At 43.4% G+C, this 22,968-nt stretch overlaps 1 protein-coding gene across 2 annotated transcripts in view; it reads right to left on the bottom strand.

Moving 5' to 3' along the window:
* APC2 (APC regulator of Wnt signaling pathway 2) overlaps positions 1-22,968 on the bottom strand; it is a 105,910-nt gene that overhangs the window by 62,301 nt on the left and 20,641 nt on the right. For both annotated transcript variants that reach the window (XM_077475999.1, XM_077476000.1), the window contains exon 3: positions 8,937-9,095. In XM_077475999.1, the coding sequence (XP_077332125.1) occupies positions 8,937-9,095 (159 nt within the window). The remainder of the gene's footprint in view (positions 1-8,936; positions 9,096-22,968) is intronic.

The raw sequence follows: 22,968 nt of genomic DNA, 5'->3' as shown, positions 1-22,968 counted from the left end.
TACAAATAAAGATTTAAAAAAATCTATTTTTTCCCCAATAACAATATACTTTTTTCATAATAATAATAATACAATATTTAGGATTTTTTACATAATAATAGATTGAGCTAATGTGATAAATAAAATTCTAAAATATATATACATTGGCTGAGTGATGTGACTGCAGAAAGGGAAGGGAGTGGTGGTGCTGGGAGAAGGGGAGCAGGTGCCCTTTGGTGGTTGGCAGTGCAGATTGTACTGGCTCGTTATCTCGGCATCATAACTCTTGCCAGACCACCAGGCACTAGACCCCAACAGGGATTTAGATCGCCTGCATGCACAGCCCACAGCAGGGCCCCACTGATGACCCAACGAGACGTGAAGCCCACTAGGCAAAACAGGCAGCTGCCAATAAAGACTGAACCTTGCTTGTCCGCCACCCACCTCCACGTTGTGCGGCCTGGCCCCAAGCAAGCCATGGATTGGCGGCAGTCAGTGACACGGGGAGTTGAGGACCTTTGCCTTATATATAACACTGGCAAATGGGGTTGTAGGCAAATTTATATATAAGCAATATATACTTGAGCGATATTTGATGTTAAACCCCTCTCAGATTTTTTGATTTTTTTTTTGCTGCCTCTGTCCCGGAGACACAAGAGGAAGTGAAAGGAAACGGAAGGGACATCTCTTCTAAGGGTGCATTTACAGTGGCAGTTTTAACCATGTCTGGACACAGTTCGCTCCCTTGGTGTGGTTCACCTGTGTACAGTGGGTGCTCCAAACCATGCCTGGAGACAAGGTGGTCCTGGGCATGGTTCACTTGTGGTCCAGAAAGGTCCTCTTCAGTGTGAATGCAAACCGTGCCAGAGCACAGAACTCTTCATAGATGACTGAGCACAGAAGCACAGGGATCATGGTGGTCTGGAAGTAAGTGCACCTAGAAACTTTAAAGTAAAATGTGAGTGCAGATTAGCGGGGACTGAGGAGGGTGACAATCAAACTCAGGCATGGTTTAATTTAACCATGCCCAGTATGAGTGTACCCTTAGGCAGCTATCACTAGACCGCCACCCCACTAGATGACTTCACCTTACTTCCTGTTTCATTAACATCTGTAACATTTTGGATTTACCATCAGTTTCTTTCCTGGTCCCAATTTCAAAATGCCGATTAAGTTAGATAAAATTCTGCAGATTTTTGTTGTTGAGAAACACTTGTTAATAATCTGCAATACATAATCTTATATATGCAGAATAGGGCTTTGTTAGGAAAGTTTCTAATTTGTTACACTGTTACGCAGACTAAACAACTGCTGTGTGTATGCCTCATATCAGCATCTATATTTAGGTATGCTAATTATGTTACACAGCCATATTGTTGGCAGATGTTGCTGCAGTTCGTTTTTTTTTTTCTTCGGGCTTTATATGTCTGCAAAGAAAAGGTGATTTAAAGCTGTATCAAAAACAAAAAATTGCAGCTAACCAGTACTTACTGTGGTTGTGGTGGCTGCATTTGATTTCCTTTTTTAGGCATTTTTCCTTTATTTTCACCTGGTGATCCAACCAGTAAGTGTATTATTTTAATTTATTATTTAAATTCCACTCAATTTACCAGGCCAAGCCGTCCAGCGAAATTGTTAATTAGAGGGTTGGGAAAAAACATTTAACACTGAGGGAAGTGCTTACAATGGTCAGCTTTAATTTTTTTATATAAAACCTTTATCCCAAAAGGATAAGAAAAGTATTGCTATAACTGCTCCAAAAAAGCATTAGCTGGAGTTTGGCTTTAAGGTGGAACTAAACCCTCCTATCCTTTACAGCCAAGGAATTTGCAGTTTTAGTCCCTGTTTGATCTGTTGTCATAGTACTGCATATGCGATCAGCTATGACACCAGCCAATTGATGGCATAACAGTTTGGCTGGAAGCTAACATAAGCTCAATAGTAACTGTGGCAGTAGCGGGCGCTAGCGGTAGAACACAGCTAGTTTTAGCGGGCTTTACCGCTGTTAAGGTGGCGCTTTTCAGCTGCTAGCAGGGTGCTTTTAACCCCTGCTAGCAGCCAAAGAAAGGGTTAATAGCACCCGTATTGTGGTGCTGCTGAAGCGCCTTGCAGGCGATTCGGCAGCGCTGCCCATTCATTTCAAATGGCCAGGGCATTTTGGGAGCGGCATATACACCGCTCCACATCACTCCAAAGATGCTGCTTGCAGGACTTTTTTTTCCATTCTACAAGCGCAACGCCCCAGTGTAAAAGCACTTTCAGGTGCTTTACAGACACTATTTTTAGAGCTAAAACACCTAAAAAGATCTCAAGTGTGAAAGTTCACCTTTTAACAAAAAATAATGTTTGCAGAAACACCTCAGATACACACTCATACCTGAACTAATAATAATTTCAGAATGTCACTATAGTCTAAGGGTTGCGAATTTGTAATGCGACGCTTCAAACTTGCACAGGACCCTTTTTAGAAATGCAGTCAAATGCAGTCAAAATGCAGTTTGGTTGAATCAAATGTATGTGAACCACCTCCATCAGAACACATGCTACCCGGCCTGCCATGCGAATCAGTTTCAGTGGAAATGCATCACAAGTCACATATGCGTGAACCAGGGCTTAAGGCGGTTGTGAAGTCAGTGCTCACAATTACTACCAGCCCCTCTGCTATTACAAAGTATATTACACAGTGTCTGTGTTTTTTTTAATTCTGCAGCTAAATACCTTTTTTTACATCGCTGATGTCAGCTGGGTGGTCACATGACTGCACATCGGTGATGTTAAATAAGTTATTTAACTGCAGAATTTAAAAGAAACCACATACACTGTGTAGTATATCTTGCTATAAAAGAGAGGCTGGTAGTAATTGTAATCACTAACTTTACTGCCACACGGAATGGCAGTAGGAGGGGATGGGAGGGCTGGGTTTTTCCATTGGCTCACACACTAGCAAGTGACAGGCAGGGGAGGAGAGGGGGAGAGGCTAAACACTGAGGGCTGACGGAGGCACGGAAACTGACCACAGTATCATGGATCAGCAGCCATGAATACCGTGGTCAGCACACCTAGGGGGATACAGGAATAGGCAGGATCAACCAGGTATTTTACAGCATACAATAGGACAAAAAACACTGCACAAGCACTATGCTTTAACATGCTTTAAAGGAATAGAATCGTTTTTTTTTAGGTTTACAACCTCTTTAATCTAGTGCATCTATTATTGCCATCTCCCAAATTGACAATGCTGCTGTCCAAAGGTGAATCTGTTGCTACTCCATCCATTAAGACCCTAACACAGAAAGTATGTTACTGGCTGGATTACCAGGTGAAAATAATGGAAATAAAAAAAATAAAAAAAAACGAATGCAGCAACCAAATTTAATGATTGGTAAGCTGCAGTATATTAAAGGTTTGTTTTTGTTTTATTACTGCTTTATGTTTCTGGAGTAAAATGTGCAATCTCTGCACGTGGACTGCGAGTGCACATGGACTGCGACTACACCTGGGCTGGGAGTGCAGTGCACTGCGAGTGCACGTGCACTCGCAGCACACCTGCACTCGCAGTCCACATGCACTCGCAGCCCACGTGTACTCACAGTCTACGTGCACTCGCAACCCACATGTACATACAGTCCAGTCCTGTGTATTGTACTGTTGAGTATTAGTGTCAGAAAGCTAGTTGTTACCCGGCAGGTGCTGGCAGGGGCCAGCACAGAGGCAGGTAGAGACAAAGAGGTGCAGGCACTAGAAAAGAGTAGATAGGTGACAGTTAGAAAAGGTTAGAGGGGAAAGTGCCAGGGAGGCTGATCCTGGGCTGGAACATCCCAATAAGTATGCTTCATTGAGTGACATTGGTGAAACCAGTCAGGAACCAGCATTGCTGGAGCTGAGGGACTCCCCTAGCTGCCAGGGGAATAACTCCTAAAGTGAGAGTGGGGGGGGGAGCGAAGGGAAAGGAAAGACAGATTCTGGTGTTAGGGGGACTCAATTCTTAGAAGGACAGAGAAGGAAATTTGTGACAAAGACCTGAAGCGCCGAACTGTATGCTGTCTACCGGGCGCTCGGGTTCGGCACATCACAGATGTGGTGGACAGATTACTGGGAGGGGCTGGGGAAGACCCGGCTGTCATGGTGCACTTTGGCACCAATGACAAAGTCAGAGGCAGATGAATAGTTCTAAAGAACGATTTTAGGGACTTAGAAGCTAAATTGAGGAAAAGGATCTTCAAGGTAGTATTCTCAGAAATACTACCAGTACCTCGAGCCACACCAGAAAGGCAGAGGGAGATTGGGGAAGTAAACAAGTGGCTGAGGAGCTGGTGTAGTAAGGAAGGTTTTGGGTTCCTGGAGAACTGGGCCGACTTCTCAGTCGATCATCAGTTCTATAGAATGGATGAACTGCACTTAAAGGAGGAGAGTGCAGATCTGCTGGGAGTGGAGATAGGCAAAAAGTTAGAGGGGCTTTTAAATTAGGCGACGGGGGAAGGATCCAGAGGTAGAGATAGTCAGAAAACATATTCCAGAGGGTAGTATTGGGGGCATTAGTGGTAGGTTGACTAAAGCACATACCCCCAAGTATAGTAACAAATCCTATTTGCAATCTCGGAACACCCAATAAGAGGACAGTATGCGACCGCTCTAAACTACGTGGCATGTTCACCAATACCAGGAGCCTGGTGGACAAGATGGGAGTACTAAAGATACCGTTGATACTTTTGTACGAGGAGAATTCAGATTTTGTGGGAATTTTAGAGACTTGGTTCAACAGCTCTCATGATTGGCTGGCAAGCATTCAAGAGTATTTCCTTTATCACAGAGATAGAGAGGGTAAAAAAGGGGTAGGGGTATGCTTGTATATCAAGAACAGTGTACAAGTTAATGTGAGAGATGACATCGCTAAGGGAGCTACGGAAGAGGTGGGATCCTTATGGGTAGAGCTTCAAAGGGATGAAACTAAGGGGAAAATAATACTGGGAGTATGCTTTACGTCCCCTAACCTGAGGGAGGAGGGGAGACGGACCTCCTATCACAATTTGGATTAGCAGCAAGGATGGGAAGTGTTATCATAATGGGGGATTTTAATCATCCAGACATAGATTGGGCGCAAGGAATTCGCCTAAGCCCTTGTACACGCGGTCGGAGAATCCATCGGAATGTGTCCTATCGGACCGTGTTGTCGGATAATCCGACTGTGTGTGGTATGCATCGGACTGATTCTGTCAGAATATCCGTCGGACCCAATTTTTCAACTTGTTGGAAATATTTTCCGACCAACCGGTTCGATCGGACATACTCTGATCATGTGTAGAGAATGCCGATCGGACAAAGTGCCACGCATGCCCAGATCAAATTCCTACATCAAAGCTATTGGCTACTAGCCTGAACTAGTCCCATCGTAACGAAATTACGTCATCACGTTCTGAATGATCGGATTTTTCGACAACTTAGTCCGACCGTGTGTATGCAACAGTTTCGGACAAGATCCGACGGGCAAAATCCGACGGGCAAAATCCGACGGATTTGGTTGTCGAAAATCTCCGACCATGTGTACAGGGGCTAAGGCTCGCCAGTTCCTAAATATCTTACAGGACAATTTCATGGGTCAGATGGTAGACGCACCAACTAGAAACAAAGCGTTATGAGACTTACAGATTACCAACAATACAGACCTGATCACGGATGTGGAAATAAGGGGCAATTTAGGAAACAGCAATCACAGGTCAATTAGCTTCAATATAAAACAGAAAAAAGGGGGGGTGGGGGAAATACTGCGCTAAACCTAGAATAAGTGAAAAATTAAGCTGCTAACACTCAAACAAAGTCAAACAAACATGTGGGACAAAAATGTGTAGCACTTAGGAATCATAACACATGCATATATACATGATAATAAAGTGAAAGCTATACACATAGATGTGTAAAATAATGTCCAAAAAATATATGAAATACGGAGTCACCCAAAAGCAACCCCATGGGTGCTTTGACTAAATATAACAGTTTTTAAAAATGTTGAAAAAAGTTCATGGGAGTCTCCCTTCCTGAACTCTGATGCAGGCAGAAGTGTGTCACTCAAATTCCAAAACAATATAGGCAGACGATAGGATACGCTTACCAGCGGTGATGGACACACATACCATATGGCAGTGGGTCAAATGCACCTGTGATTCTCCTGTTGGTATCACCTGGAACGTGAAGATGGGTAGATCTCAATCCCCAACCCAAAAGGCACACAGGAGAGCGTGGGAACGTAGAAAAATCAGCCAGAGGTGTCTCCCCAGAGGTGACCTCTGCACCCTCAGCAGTGCCCCCAGCCTCAATCCAAGCACCTGCACAAATCACCTCTCGCTGATTAAAGTGAAAGCTATGTGTATAGCTTTCACTTTAGTATCATGTATATGTTCAGTATAAAACACACAAATAGGAAACATAAGGGGAATACAAAGACATTGAATTTCAAAAGAGCCAAATTCCCTCAACTACAAGCCTTTGTAGAAGATATAAATTGGGATAAAATATTAGGAACAAAGAACATGGAGGAGAGATGAGTTTGCTTCAAGAGTATATTAAATAAGGGCATTAGCCAGTGTATTCCACTGGGAAATAAATTTAAAAGAGCGAAAAAAAAGTCCTGGATGGCTTAACTCCAATGTAAAAATGCATATAAAAGCAAAGGAGAAGGCCTTCAAGAAATACAAGGCTGAGGGATCATCATCAGCATTCAGACTTTACAAAGAATGCAACAAGAAATGTAAGGGTGCAATTAGAGTGGCTAAGATAGAACACGAAAGACACATAGCGGAGGAGAGCAAAAAAAAATCCCAAGAAGTTCTTTAAGTATATGAACAGTAAGAGAGGGAGGACAGACCTTATTGGCCCCATAAAGAATTATGAAGGGAATCTGGTTACTTAGGATAGAGAGATGGCAAAGGTATTGAATTTATTCTTCTCCTTAGTCTTCACAAGAGAATTGGACGGCTTCAGTAACCAAAACCGCAGTGTTTATCCTCATGACACATCTCAGACAGCATCCTCATGGCTAACAGAGGACAGAATTAGAAACAGACTTAGAAAACTTAGCCGGGACCAGCTGACTTGCACCCGAGGGTCCTTAGGAACTCAGTCAAGTAACTGCCAGACCATCTTTCCTAATTTTTACTGACAGTCTACTGACTGGAATGGTACCAGCCGATTGAAGAAAAGCCAATGTAGCACCGATATTTAAAAAAGGGCCAAAATACATCCCTGGGAACTACAAACCACTTAGCCTAACATCAATAGTATGAAAGCTCTTGGAGGGGATGATAGGGGAATATATACAAGATTTTAGTAATGAAAACAGTATCATTAGCAGTAATCAGCATGGATTCATGAAGAATCGTTCTTGCCAAACTAATCTACTAACCTTCCATGAGGAGGTGAGCTGCCATCTAGATAAAGGAAGGCCTGTAGACGTGGTGTATCTGGATTTTGCAAAAGCATTTGACACAGTTCCCCGTAACAGTTTACTGTACAAAGTAAGGCCCCTTGGCATGGACCATAGAGTAAGTACATGGATTGAAAACTGGCTACAAGAAAGAGTTCAGAGGGTGGTGAAGAATGGGGAGTATCCGGAATGGTCGGGGTGGAAAGTGGGGTTTCCCCAGGGTTCTGTGCTGGGACCAATCCTATTTCATTTGTTCATAAACGACCTGGAAGTTGGGGTAAACAGTTCAATCTCTGTATTTGTGGACAATACTAAGCTAAGCAGGGCAATAACTTCTCTGCAGGATGTGGAAACCTTGCAAAAAGATCTGAACAAATTAATGGGGTGGGCAACTACATGACAAATGAGGTTTAATGCGGATGTAAAAATGTAAAATAATGCATTTGGGTGGCAAAAATATGAATGCAATCTACTCACTGGGGGGGGAACCTCTGGGGGAATCAGGGATGGAAAAGGACATGAGGGTCCTAGTAGATGATAGGCTCATCAATGGCATGCAATGCCAAGCTGTTGCTAACAAAGCAAACAGAATATTGGCATGCATTTAAAAGGGGATTAACTCAAGAGATAAATCGATAATTCTCCAGCTCTACAAGACTCTGGTCCAGCCTCACCTGGAGTATGCTGTCCAGTTCTGGGCACCAGTCCTCAAGAAGGATGTACTGGAAACAGAGCACGTTCAGAGAAGGGCAACAAAGATAATAAAGGGACTGGAGGATATTAGTTATGAAGAAAGGTTTACGAGCACTGAACTTATTCTCTCTGGAGAAGAGACGCTTGAGTGTGTATATGATTTCAATTTACAAATACCATACTAGTGACCCCACAATAGGGGTAAAACATTTCAGTGGAAAGGAGTTTAATAGGACACATGGCCACTCATCAAAATTAGAAGAAAAGAGGTTTAACCTTAAACTATGTAGAGCAGGGGTCTCAAACTGGCGGCCCTCCAGCTGTTGCTAAACTACAAGTCCCATGATGCATTGCAAGGCTGACAGTTACAAGCATGACTCCCACAGGCAGAGGCATGATGGGACTTGTAGTTTTGCAACAGCTGGAGGTCCGCCAGTTTGAGACCTCTGACGTAGAGGGTTCTTTACTGTAAGAGCAACAAGGATGTAGAATTTCCTTCCACAGGCGGTGGTCTCAGCGGGGAGCATCGATAGTTTAAAAAAACTATTAGATAAGCACCTGAACGACCACAACATACAGGGATATACAATGTAATACTGACATATGATCACACAGATAGGTTGGACTTGATGGACTTTTTTTTCAACCTCACCTACTATGTAACTATACATAATTTGGTCCCGTATGTCTATTTATATTTCTCCCAGCAAATGTTTGTGTTGTAGCTGTCATACATTTTCCGGATCTTTATTGTGCATAGTATTCTTTTCTCTTATTTTCCCTGATGCTATCCTTGGGTCATACGTGTACTTCACAGATGTTCCCGCTTTCAGTATTTTTCTCCTACCTTCATGTCGGACGTGTCATGTTCAAGGCGGCTCAGCTGGCTGCTGTTGTCCTGCAGCTCCCTCCTCAGGTGGGAGTTCTCCTTTCTTAAGTCCTCTACCTGACGGACCAGCTGATCGTAGGAGGCAGGGGAGCCAACCAATCCAATCCGTGCACAAACCTGTATGCAATAGAGAGGTAACCATTTAAAAACTGATGCTCAGAAATATACACGCATTGGGGGTTATTTACGAAAGGCAAATCCACTTTGCACTGCAAGTGTACTTGGAAGTGCAGTTGCTCTAATCTAAGGGGTAGATCTGAAATGAGTGGAAGCTCTGCTGATTTTATCATCCAATCACGTGCAAGCTAAAATGCTGTCTATTTATTTTCCTTGCATGTCCCCCTCGGATTTACAGCGACTTTACTTCCAAGTGCACTTTCAGTGCATTTTCAAGTGCACTTGCAATGCAAAGTGGATTTTCCTTTAGTAAATAACACCCATAATGTCATATAGGTGGGATTCCACGTAGAAAGATATACACTATAAAAAGGAAGTAAAAAATTTAACGCAAATGAAGCTTGTCTAAAGTTTCTACCAAGATTTAGCCCTGAAAATATATTTTAATTGGATCCTGATTTGTAGGACTCACAATAATAATAATAAGTAATAATAATAATAAGTAGAATTGACTATATTTCCTGTAGTACTTATATTTAAAATTCCCACACATATCCATGGCAATACAGATCCTGAAAGGCATAACAAGTATCTCCCCTTTCGTAATCTTGTGCTGGTCTCCGGAAATATTTAACGTATGCTACCACTTACGCTAATTAAATAAATGAATAACGGATTTGTGACTTTGTTTTTTTTCTTTACATAATTAAAAAAATGTAATCGATTACATCTATTGACATGAGACTTAACAACTGCCTTGAAAATCAGTAACTGTGCACAGATGAATTCTCCTTATAACTGTTTGCGGCAGAGAACGTGTTAATCACTGCAGGCCATAGCCGGAGATAGAATTAATCATTTCTGTAGTGGTGCCTCTGTGATGTCACTGTCTGTGGATACAGAACTCCAGTCGACCCCATTTATGTAAATTATGCACAATGTCATCCAATCCTGGTTTGAGGGCAAGAAGAAAGTATCATGGCAACAACCAATCCCGATGCCTGGATCCAATCTCCAGCAAGAGATCAGATGAGGAGAGACATTCCATGCCTTGTTACTAAGTGACATACTGTGAAAAGGATGGTAAGGAAAAACACGGACCGCTTGGGCTTAGAATTTTATTTAAAAGTCTGCAATTCTTGCTGCCAAAAAAAAAAAAAACTGGCGTGGTTGCCAGGGTCCAGTTTTTATACTACCCACAGGGATTCTGTTGAACATAATATTATTGACACATAAAGACCATCGATAAAATAATGCATAATTACATTGGAGAGAAGTTATATAGCTAGGGCAGACAGAATCTGAAACAGCTGTACATGGCAACCAATCAGATTCTATCCTCAGCTTGTTCAGTTAAGCTTTAAAAATGAAAGAGAGAAGCTAATTGGTTAGCCATTCACAATTGCTCCCGTTTCTCAATGAGTTTTGAAAGCAGCACTACACCCTTTTTAGTTTTTTTACAATACAGCATTGGTTTTGCAATAGTTGTGTTATTATTATATATTATGTAATAAACCATTATTAGTATTAAAGCAATTATATATATTAGGTAATAAACCACTGAAGCATGACAGCTGCACAAATATAATTCATTTCTTCCTTATGGTGAATCATCCTATAATGCAAACAAACAGAGTTCACCCTATAATCTCATCCACATAAAAAAAAATTACTAATAATAGTAATAAGTAATCATAAGCTAGGGCAGACTGAAAACTCATGGTGGCCCCTGGGCAATAGAAGATTATGGGGCCCCCAGGCTTACAGATGGCCGCCATGCCAGGAGTAAATAACAAACAAAAGAACATATAGAGTACAGCAGTCAGGATGAGTGCCGCGCGCACATCAGAGTCCCCCCTTACACCAAAGTCCCAACATTCTCCCTATACATCACAGTCCGCAGAGTCCTACCTTATGGCAGAGCCCCCCCCCCCCCCCCCCCCAGTGTGTCCCCTTCTATCAGTGTCCTCTTACACACAACTTTGCACCTTAGTGTTTGGTGTGGCAGCCAGCTGGCAGGAAAAGGTCTTTAAATTAGAAAAAAAAAATCCACTTGTTGCAGGCTCTGAACTGGGCAGATTTTTACATACTGTCCCTGGTTTTACTGAGGCTGGCCACCCTGATGGGGCCCACTAGTGGCATGGGGCCCTCGGTCCGTGCCTGAGTGCCCGAATGGTCAGTCCGCCCCTGATCATAAGGATGAGAGACACGGGGGGTGTAGAGGGTCAACAGATTTTTGTTGGCATTTTGCCAGGTCTAAAATTTTAAACCAGTGTTTCTCAACTTCTTTTCAGTCAAGGCACACTTTAGAATGGCGCACCACACCAGTCTGAGGGCTCGTTCACATCAGGAGGTATGTTGGAGGGAATGCACTTTTACGCATTCTTGCACGTCATGTTTTTCAACGTCCCTGGTTTTACTGAGGCTGGCCACCCTGATGGGGCCCACTAGTGGCATGGGGCCCTTGGTCCGTGCCCGAGAGCCCAAATGGTCAGTCCACCCCTGATGATAAGGATGAGAGACACGGGGGGTGCAGAGGGTCAACAGCTTTTTGTTGGCATTTTGCCAGGTCTAAAATTTTAAACCAGAGTTTCTCAACTTCTTTTCAGTCAAGGCACCCTTTAGAATGGCGCACCACACCAGTCTGGGGGCTCGTTCACATCAGGAGGTTGGTTGTTGGAGGGAATGCACTTTTACGCATTCTTGCACGTCATGTTTTTCAACGGAGCTGCCCTAGGCACGTGAAACAGAAAAAAAAATATCAGCAAGATTTTTATAATCGCACCGCGCCAATACGCATTGTACTGCGGTGCAATGCGTTTTAGCAGGCCTGAACGCATATGCATTGCTAGATGCATGGGGGTGCTATTGAGAATTAGTGGCATCCATGCATGTCTGCAAAAGGTAGTACATTTTTGTGTGGTGCCAGAAAACACAGAATTTTGCATGTTTCCGCACTGTACCTGGTGTGAATAAGCCCTAAAATGTAGTTTGGGAAGCAGAGTTCGGTGATCAGTAGGTTGTGATGCAGAGTTGCCTTGTGACTAAAGAAATCAGTGAGCACAGCGTACATAGTGGAGGGATAGGCCGGTCAGTGAACAGTATGGAAAACATAAATCAATGCACTGCCAGCAAACATGAATTATACCAGATTGAAAGAGTATCACATACACAGTCATAGTGACACTAATAATAATAGTGTATCACATACAAAAAACATTAACCGCTTCCCGACCAGCCATCGCAGTTATACTTCTGCAAGTTGGTTCCGCTGCGCAAGCCATCGTAGCTATACGTCGGCTTACGGGATCAGGATAGCAGGCATGCGCGCAAAGGGGTTCTGATGCTCGTGACTGACGGTTGCGATGACCGCTGGCCACAAGCGATCGTGAGCAGGAGACACAGAACAGGGATGAGTGTGTGTAAACCACTGGTCATCAACCCTGTCCTTAGGGCCCACTAACAGGCCAGGTTTGCAAGATAACTGAAATACATCACAGCTGATATAATTTGCTGCACAGTGATTGCAGTATTCTAGTCCGCATCTCCCCAAGGTAATACATAACTTGGCCTGTTGTGGGCGCTGAGGACCACTGGTGTAAATACACTCTTCCTTGTTCTGTTCTGACAGGAGTGACAGATCGTGTGTTCCTATTAGCTAGGAACCACGATCCGTCACTTCCTCTAGTCAGTCCCCTTCCCTTCAGTTAGAATCACCTCCCAGGGAACACAGTTAACCCCTAGATCGCCCCCTAATGTTAACCCCTTCACTGCCAGTGACATTTTGTCAGTAATCAATGCATTTTTATAGCATTGATCGCTGTATTAATGCCAATGGTCCCAAAAATGTGTCAAAATTGTCCAATGTGTCCACCATAATGTCGCAGTCACGATAAAAATCTCAGATCACTGCCATTAGTAAAAAAAAATCATTTAAAAAATGCTATAAATCTATCCCCTATTTGTGGACGCTATAACTTTTGTGCAAACCAATCAATATACGCTGATTGAATTTATTTATTTTTTACCAAAAATATGTAGAAGAATACATACCAGCCTAAACTGAGAAAAAATTAGCTTTTTTTTTTTAAAAAAAGGGGATATTTATTGTAGCAAAAAGTACAAAATACTGTGTTTTTTTCAAAATTGTCGCTCTTTTTTGTTTATAGCACAAAAAATAAAAACCGCAGAGGCGATCAAATACCACCAAAAGAGCTCTATTTGTGGGGAAAAAAGGATGTCAATTTTGTATGGGTGCAACGTCGCACGACCGCGCAATTGTCAGTTAAAGCGACGCAGTGCTGAGTCTCAAAAAAGTGCTCTGGTCAGAAAGGGGTTAAATTCTTCCGGGGCTGAAGTGGTTAATATAAAGTGCACATATATAAAGTGTCATAAACGTGCTTTAGTGCAAATGTGCAAAATTATTAGTCTCCATTAATTAAGTCCCAACAGGCTCTAAAGGTAAATCTTAGATCTTCCACCAATCACATGATCCACAAATCACTCTGTGTATGGAGTGAACAAACACCACCACCTTACGAAATGAACACTCACCAGAAATAATACTACAAATAACCGTAGCAAACAAATCATGTATCTTAAATAGAGGTAATTTGGGGTGGTGTATGCATAAATACCAGGCTGTCTCCTCTCCATAGTACCACGATAAGGTCCCAGCTGTGATAAACACAGCTCACCCTGGAGCCAGAAAGTAGCAGCCGTAATATAGTATTTATTAAAGTTATCAGTAAACAAACAACATATATGTAAATTGTCTGACGCTGACCCAGGTCGTGCAGTGGTGTGACCTCAGCACCAAGTCTCTGCTGTGATGCGTTTCGTCCAATCAGAAAAGACAAGTCCGTGGATAAACAAGTATAACTTATGTAGGAGGATTTGTTTCATCTTATTGTATCACCTGCGGCCAGTCACTTCACTGGGTATATTGAGGGTTTAAAACCACTTTAAATACCAGTACCTGTGTGGTCTGCACTCCAACATTTAAAACTCACTCCCCAGGATCCATGCCACTACAGAGATCTGCATTTTAGCACATGTACACCAAATGCCTCAGTATTCATACTAAGAATTAGGGAAAAACAGAAAAACGCCACTAAGTCTAGTAGATTGTGATGTCTTTATTTTGCCCCTATAATGGGCTACTCACAAGATAAAAGACATAAACAGGCTCATCTGAATGCAGTGGTGCTGGGTGCTTGGTGCTGTGTCCTTCATCCATTAGGCAGTGCTGATTTCACGGGTCCCAAGATTCAATGCAACGCGTTTCGGAGCAGCGCCTGTTCCAAAACACATTGCATTGAATCCTGGGACTCATGACATCAGCACCAGCCAAGCGGCTTCTGCCGGGCTGCGTTCCATTCTGCGTTCCACTGGGTTCCCCCAGTGGGCTTCCTCCTCCGACTCCTGGCACAAGAAGACTTTCTCCTTGCCACCGAAGCGTTCCAGATGGACGACAGACACAGTACCAAGCACCACTGCATTCAGATGAGCCTGTTTATGTCTTTTATCTTGTGAGTAGCCCATTATGGGAGCAAATAAAACACATCAAAAATCTACTACACTTAGTGGCGCTTTCCTTTTTTTCCCATTTCCTCCTATTATCACAGAGTGAGCTATGCTCTTGGACAAGCTGTCCCTAGTGTATGGACTTTCCAGTGACTTTTTTGGACTTTAATACTGTGTTTCTTTGCCTCTGCGCCTACTACTTACCCTGTGATAAGAATGGACTGCTTTATCCCTGTCTATTACACACAGTACTCCATTGACTCTCGTTTACATGCTGTGCCTCATGCTTCAATTAAATGGAATACCTCATACCTCTTTTTTACTTACAGTACATAAGTCATCTGCATTAGACATAGCGCTAAATACCATTCTGTTGCTAACAGTGCCATATACCTTTTCATTGCACATTGGTGCCTTTCTCTTTGTGTCACTCTGGTATTATTACTTAATAAATAAATATACTGATACATTAAAATTTGACATACAGTATCTCCTAAAAGTGAGTATACCCCTCCCATTTTTGTAAATATTTTATTATATCTTTTAATGTGACAACACTGAAGAAATAATACTTTGCTCTAATGTAAAGCAGTGAGTGTACAGCTTGTATAACAGTGTACACTTGCTGTCCCCTCAAAATAACTCAACACACAGCCATTAATATCTAAACCACTGGCAACAAAAGTGAGTACACACCTTAGTGAAAATGTTCAAATTGGGCCCAATTAGCCATTTTCTTTCCCCGGTGTCATGTGACTTGTTAGTGTTACAAGGTCTCAGGTGTGAGAAGGGAGCAGGTGTGTTAAATTTGGTGTTATCGCTCTCACTCTCTCATACTGGTCACTGGAAGTTTAGCATGGCACCCTATGGTAAAGAACTCTCTCAGGATCTGAAAAAAAAAAGAATTGTTGCTCCACATAAAGATGGCCTAGTCTATAAGAAGATTGCCAAGACTTTGAAACTGAGCTGCAGCACGGTGGCCAAGACCATACAGGGGTTTAACAGGACAGATTCCACTCAGAACAGGCCTCGCAATGGTCGGCCAAAGAAGTTGAGTGCACGTGCTCAGCATCATATCCAGAGGTTATCTTTGGGAAATAGACTTATAAGTGCTGCCAGCATTGCTGCAGAGATTGAAGGGGTGGGGGGGTCAGCCTGTCAGTGCTCAGACCATACGCCGCACACTGCATCAAATTGGTCTGCATGGCTGTCGTCCCAGAAGGAAGCCCCTTCTTAAGATGATGCACAAGAAAGCCCGCAAACAGTTAGCTGAAGACAAGCAGACTAAGGACATGGATGTGGTCTGATGAGACCAAGATAAACTCATTTGGTTCAGATGGTGTCAAGCATGTGTGGTGGCAACCAGGTGAGGAGTACAAAGACAAGTGTATTTTGCCTACAGTCAAGCATGGTGGTGGGAGTGTCATGGTCTGGGGCTGCATGAGTTCTGCCGGCACTGGGGAGCTACAGATCATCGAGGGAACCATGAATGCCAACATGTACTGTGACATATTGGAGCAGAGCACGATCCCTTCCCTTCGGACACTGTGCCGATGTGTGTTGACTTATTTTGAGGGGACAGCAAACTTACACTGTTATACAAGCTGTACACTCACTACGTTACATTGTAGAAAAGTGTAATTTCTTCAGTGTTGTCACATTAAAAGATAGAATTAAATATTTACAAAAACGTGAGGGGTGTATTCACTTTTGTGAGATACTGTATATATATATATATATATATATATATATATATATATATATATATACAGTGCCTTGCGAAAGTATTCGGCCCCCTTGAACTTTTCAACCTTTTGCCACATTTCAGGCTTCAAACATAAAGATATATAATTTTAATTTTTTGTGAAGAATCACCAACAAGTGGGACACAATTGTGAAGTGGAACGAAATCTATTGGATATTTTAAACTTTTTTAGCAAATAAAAAACTGAAAAGTGGTGCGTGCAAAATTATTCGGCCCCTTTACTTTCAGTGTAGCAAACTCACTCCAGAATTTCAGCAAGGATCTCTGAATGATCCAATGTTGTCCTAAATGACTGATGGTGATAAATAGAATCCACCTGTGTGTAATCAAGTCTCTGTATAAATGCACCTGCTCTGTGATAGTCTCAGGGTTCTGTTGAAAGCGCAGAGAGCATCATGAAGACCAAGGAACACACCAGGCAGGTCTGTAATACTGTTGTGGAGAAGTTTAAAGCCGGATTTGGATACAAAAAGATTTCCCAAGCTTTAAACATCCCAAGGAGCACTGTGCAAGCGATCATTTTGAAATGGAAGGAGTATCAGACCACTGCAAATCTACCAAGACCTGGCCGTCCCTCTAAACTTTCAGCTCAGACAAGGAGAAGACTGATCAGAGATGCAGCCAAGAGGCCCATGATCACTCTGGATGAACTGCAGAGAACTACAGCTGAGGTGGGAGAGTCTGTCCATAGGACAACAATCAGTCGTACACTGCACAAATCTGGCCTTTATGGAAGAGTGGCAAGAAGAAAGCCATTTCTCAAAGATATCCATAAAAAGTCTCGTCTAAAGTTTGCCACAAGCCACCTGGGAGACACACCAAACATGTGGAAGAAGGTGCTCTGGTCAGATGAAACCAAAATCGAACTTTTTGCCCACAATGCAAAACGATATGTTTGGCGTAAAAGCAACACAGCTCATCACTCTCAACACACCATCCCCACTGTCAAACATGGTGGTGGCAGCATCATGGTTTGGGCCTGCTTTTCTTCAGCAGGGACAGGGAAGATGGTTAAAATTGAGGGGAAGATGGATGCAGCCAAATACAGGACCATTCTGGATGAAAACCTGTTGGAGTCTGCAAAAGACCTGAAACTGGGACGGAGATTTATCTTCCAACAAGACAATGATCCCAAACATACAGCAAAATCTACAAAGGAATGGTTCACAAATAAACGTATCCAGGTGTTAGAATGGCCAAGTCAAAGTCCAGACCTGAATCCAATCGAGAATCTGTAGAAAGAGCTGAAAACTGCTGTTCACAAACGCTCTCCATCCAACCTCACTGAGCTCGAGCTGTTTTGCAAGGAAGAATGGGCAAGAATTTCAGTCTCTCGATGTGCAAAACTGATAGAGACATACCCCAAGCGACTTGCAGCTGTAATCGCAGCAAAAGGTGGCTCTACAAAGTATTAACGCAAGGGGGCCGAATAATTTTGCACGCCCCACTTTTCATTTTTTTATTAGTTAAAAAAGTTTCAAAAATCCAATAGATTTCATTCCACTTCACAATTGTGTCCCACTTGTTGGTGATTCTTCACAAAAAATTAAAATTTTATATCTTTATGTTTGAAGCCTGAAATGTGGCAAAAGGTTGAAAAGTTCAAGGGGGCCGAATACTTTCACAAGGCACTGTATATATATATATATACACAGTGGGGAAATACGTATTTGATCCCCTGCAGATTTTGTAAGTTTGCCCACTTACAAAGAAATGAAGGGTCTATAATTTTTATCATCGGTGTATTTTAAATGATAGAGACAGAATATCAACCAAAAGTCCTGAAAATACACAATACAAATGTTATACATTGAGTTGCACTTCAGTGAGTAAAATAAGTATTTGATCCCCTACCTACCAAGCAAATCATGACTTAGTACTTGGTGGAGAAACCCTTGTTGACAAGCACCGAGGTAAGACATTTCTTGTAGTTGGTTACCAGTTTGCATACATCTCAGGAGGAATTTAGGTCCACGCTCCTTTTATAGATCTTCTCTAAATCCTTAAGGCTTCTTGGCTGTCGCTTGGCAACTCCAAGTTTCAGTTCCCTCCATAAATTTTCTATAGTATTAAGGTCTGGAGACTAACTAGGCCACTCCACGGCCTTAATGTGCTTCTTCTTGAAGCACTCCTTTGTTGCCTTGGCGGTATGTTTTAGGCCAATGTCATGCTGGAAGACCCATCCACAACCCATCATCAGTGTTCTGGCTGAGGGAAGAAGGTTCTCCTCCAAGGTTTTACAATACTTGGCACTGTCCATTGGCCCCTCAATGCGGTAAAGGCGACCTGTACCTTTAGCAGAGAAACATGAAAAAGTGCACAAAGGGCATCATACAGCAACCCCTCATAGACTTTTAAGGCAGAACAGCATGTTAAGGTATTAGGGAGTTTGTAAAACTGTTCTTGAATGCTGTATATATGCAGAAATGTTGTATATGTTGTAACATTGTGCCATTTTATTAGGGCTGTATGTCCTTTTTACCATATATTTGTACTAATAAAAGAGGCTTTGTTGCTTTTTAACCTCCTCACGCCGCCCGCCATTATATGATGTGACAGACTTTGAGCGGGTATATCTGAATGATGCCTGTAGCTACAGACATCATTCAGATATTGCCGTTTTCAGCCGGCAATTCCCTACACCATAAGAATGCTCATAGCAGCTGTTCCATCACTGGATCATTCTTACAGGTGGCGAGAGGGGATGCCCCCCCCTCCCGCCTCCCTCCTGTGCTTCTACCAACACACCGCTACGATTGGTGAGTCGGATAGAGGATCCGCCGGCCCCAGATGTCAATCAAAGATTCAGAGAAACAGCCCGAAAGCATGTTTACACCTCCGTGCTTGACTGTAGGGATGGTGTTCTTAGGGTCATAGTCAACATTTTTATTCCTCCAAACATGGCGAGTCGAGTTAATGTCAAAGAGTTCAATTTTGGTCTCACCTGAGCACAGTACCCAATCCTTCCCTGATTCATTTAGATGTTCATCAGCAAACTTCAAACAGGCCTGTACATGTGCCTTCTTGAGGAGGGGGAACTTGCGGGTGCTGCGGGATTTCAAACCATGGCAGCATTGTGTTACCAACAGGGCCGCCTTTAATATTGATTGGATTCTGGGCAAACTTTTTCTTTGGGCCCCACCCCCATGTAATTTCGCTCTCCACCGCCAACATCCCATAGCACATAGACTTATCTAAAAAATAAATAAAAAAAAAACATGCAAAGCCTTATCTAAAAAAAAAAAAAACTTTAATAATGTAAAGAAAGAACTTGTCCACACTCACTGATTGGTTGCTAGATGTTACTGCACATTATTACTGCTCACTGATTGGTTGCTAGACAATACTATACATCATTACCACTTACTCATTGATTGCTAGAGCTTACTGCTTATCAACCATTCTCACCCATTAGTTGCTAGAGGTTACAGCATATTATTACCGCTCACTGTCTTCAGCCCTGCAGATCACCACACCTGTCTCCAGCCCTGCAGAGCATCACACATCTCCAGCCCTGCAGAGCATCACACACGTCTCCAGCACTGTAGAGCATCACACATGTGTCCAGCCCTGCAGAGCATCACACATGTGTCCAGCCCTGCAGAACATCACACATGTGTCCAGCCCTGCAGAGCATCACACATGTGTCCAGCCCTGCAGAGCATCACACATGTGTCCAGCCCTGCAGAGCATCACACATGTCTTCAGCCCTGCAGAACATCACACCTGTATCCAGCCCTGCAGAACCTCACACCTGTCTCCCCTCTCCCAGCCCTGCAGAGCAACATGTCTGTCTCCAGCCATGCAGAACATCACACCTGTTTCCCCTCTCCCAGCTCTGCAGAACATCACACCCGTCTCCCCCTCCCAGCCCTGCAGACCATCACACCTGTCTCAAACCCAGCAGAACACCACACTGTCTTCAGTCCTGTAGAACATTACACCTGTCTTCCCTCCTCCCAGCTCAGAAGAATATCACACCTGTCTACTCTCTCCCTGCCCTGCAGATCATCACACCTGTCTCCTCTCTCCCTGATGACCATCACATCTGTCTCCTCTCTCCCTACCCTGCAGATCATCACGCCTGTCTCCTCTCTCCCTGCCCTGCAGATCATCACACCTGTCTCCTCTCTCTGCCTTGCAGACCATCACACCTGTCTCCTCTCTCCCTGCCTTGCCGACCATCACACCTGTCTCCTCTCTCCCTACCCTGCAGACCATCACACCTCTCTCAATGCCCTGGAGACCATCCTAGCTGTCTCCACTTTCTCTGCCCTGCAGACCATCAGACCTGTCTCCTCTCTACCTGCATATCCTCACACATGGCTCCTCTCTCCCTGCCCTGCTGTAGATCATCACCACTTGTCTCCTCTCTCCCTGCCCTGCAGACCATCACACCTGTCTCCTCTCTCCCTGCCCTGCAGACCATCACACCTGTCTCCTTTCTCCCTACCCTGCAGATTATAACACCTGTCTCCTCAAACCCTGCCCTGCAGATCGTCACACCTGTCTCCTCTCTTTGTCTTGCAGACCATCACACCTGTCTTCTCTCTCCCTGCCCTGCAGACCATCACACCAGTCTCCTCTCTCCCTGCCTTGCAGACCATCACACTTGTCTCCTCTCTCCCTGCAGATCATCACACATCTCCTCTCTCCTTACCCTGCAGAACATCACAAGAGGGGAGAGATGTTCTGCAAGGCTGGAAAAGGGGAAACAAAGCACTGTCAGTAAATCAAGGCGCTTGCAATAGTTCTTACCTTGCTACTGGGCCCCCCATGCCACAGAGCTATCCAGACCTACCCCCACATGGCTGTAAAAGCTCAGTCAGTGCTCTATTGTTCAGCAGCCCAACCAGCCTCTCCACCCGCAGGACGAAGTAGGAACAGCAGCAAACCAGAAGGGAGAGAGAAGGCTGAGTCCCGAAGTAGGAATAGAGTAACAGGCAGAGCAGAGGAGTCGGGCTGCCCACCACCTTTGCAGTCTGACAAAGCTGAGGCAGGAGACACCACTCTGTAGCGGGGATCCGGAAGCCAGAAGCTGCGTCGGATGTTCCTCCACCCCTTCCTGGCACCAGCACTGGTCCAGACATGCCCAGGCAGCACAGACTCAAGGGGCAGCTGCTTTGGGCCCCACAATAATGACAGGGCCCAGGGCAGCTGCCCCTTTTGCCCTGTGGTAAAGACGGCCCTGGTTACCACTGATTTGTTTGGTGACTGTGGTCCCAAATGCCTTGAGATCATTCACAAGCTCCTCCTGTATAGTTCTGGGCTGATCCCTCACTTTTCTCATGATCATCCTTACCCCATGAGGTAAAATCTTGCATGGAACTCCAGACCGAGGGCGATTAATGGTTATTTTCTATTTCTTCCATTTCCAAATAATCACACCAACAGTTGTCTCCTTCTCACCAAGCTTCTTGCTGATGGTCTTGTAGCCCATTCCAGTCTTGTGCAGGTCTACAATATTTTCCTTGACATTCTTTGACAGCTCTTTGGTCTTGCCCATGATGGTGAGGTTTGAATGGAAGTAAGAGATTCTGTGGACAGGTATCTTTTATACACATAATGAGTTGTTGTTTGGAGCACCTTCTTAAATTGAAAGGACTAATCTGTGTACCACATGAGCACATATTGTAGAAAGTCTGTGGGAGTCAGAATTATTGTTGGTAGGTAGGGGATCAAATACTTATTTTACTCACTGAACTGCAACTCAATGTATAACATTTGTACCATGTGTGTTTTCTGGATTTTCGGTTGATATCCTGTAATTTCTTTGTAAGTGGGCAAACTTACAAATCTGCAGGGGATCAAATATTTTGTTCCCCCACTATGTATATATATATGTATAAAAATGTATATATATATATATATATATATATATATATATATATATATATATATACATACATGAATGTATTTGTCTCCGATGCAGACGCAGCACAGAACCAGTCATTGTTAAAATTCTAAAATGACTGCCAATGTCTTTGTGACCCTGCAGCTCTGTTGATGCGTGAGGTAAAATCAGTCATGCAGGAGGAACATCTAAAAAGCCGACACAAGTGCTTGCTGACTGACCATCTGGGGCACATGCAGAAATTAATGAGATCCTCAAATTGGCTGTTTATACAAGAAATCCACTGAGACTCACATCTGTATAATCAGAGTGCTGGGGGAGTAGACCGCAACATATAATTATGTAAATGAAACAAATACAACTGAAAATCATGGAATGTGTGCTGTGATTATATGTACATTATATAAAACATTGTCCAGTGATGCAGTGTGCAATCAATACAGGCAAAGCCACGTTCTCCTTTCTACGGAGTTATAAGACTCAATAATGACCCACTAAAAACATATTGTCAGTGACTGAGTATTTCTGCACACCGCCCCTGTGAATGTTTCCTGGCAGCTCCGACTAGCACAGAAAAGATGTGTCTTCACAGGCTGCACAACAACAAGCCCATTATATCAACCACACAACCATCGCAGTCACAACCACCTCCCCTGTTTAACAGGCAGCCTCCATTCTGCTTAGCTGGACTTTCCCTCCCTGGCCCTAGCTTGACAGATACATATTAA

The sequence above is a fragment of the Lithobates pipiens genome, unplaced genomic scaffold, assembly GCF_037356315.1.
Source record: "Lithobates pipiens isolate NorthernLeopardFrog02 unplaced genomic scaffold, aLitPip1_a1.2 Scaffold_13, whole genome shotgun sequence".
In the NCBI taxonomy this organism is placed as follows: Eukaryota; Metazoa; Chordata; class Amphibia; order Anura; family Ranidae; genus Lithobates; species Lithobates pipiens.
Note: the sequence above shows the minus strand (reverse complement) of the source record. Positions and strands in the feature narration are given on the sequence as shown.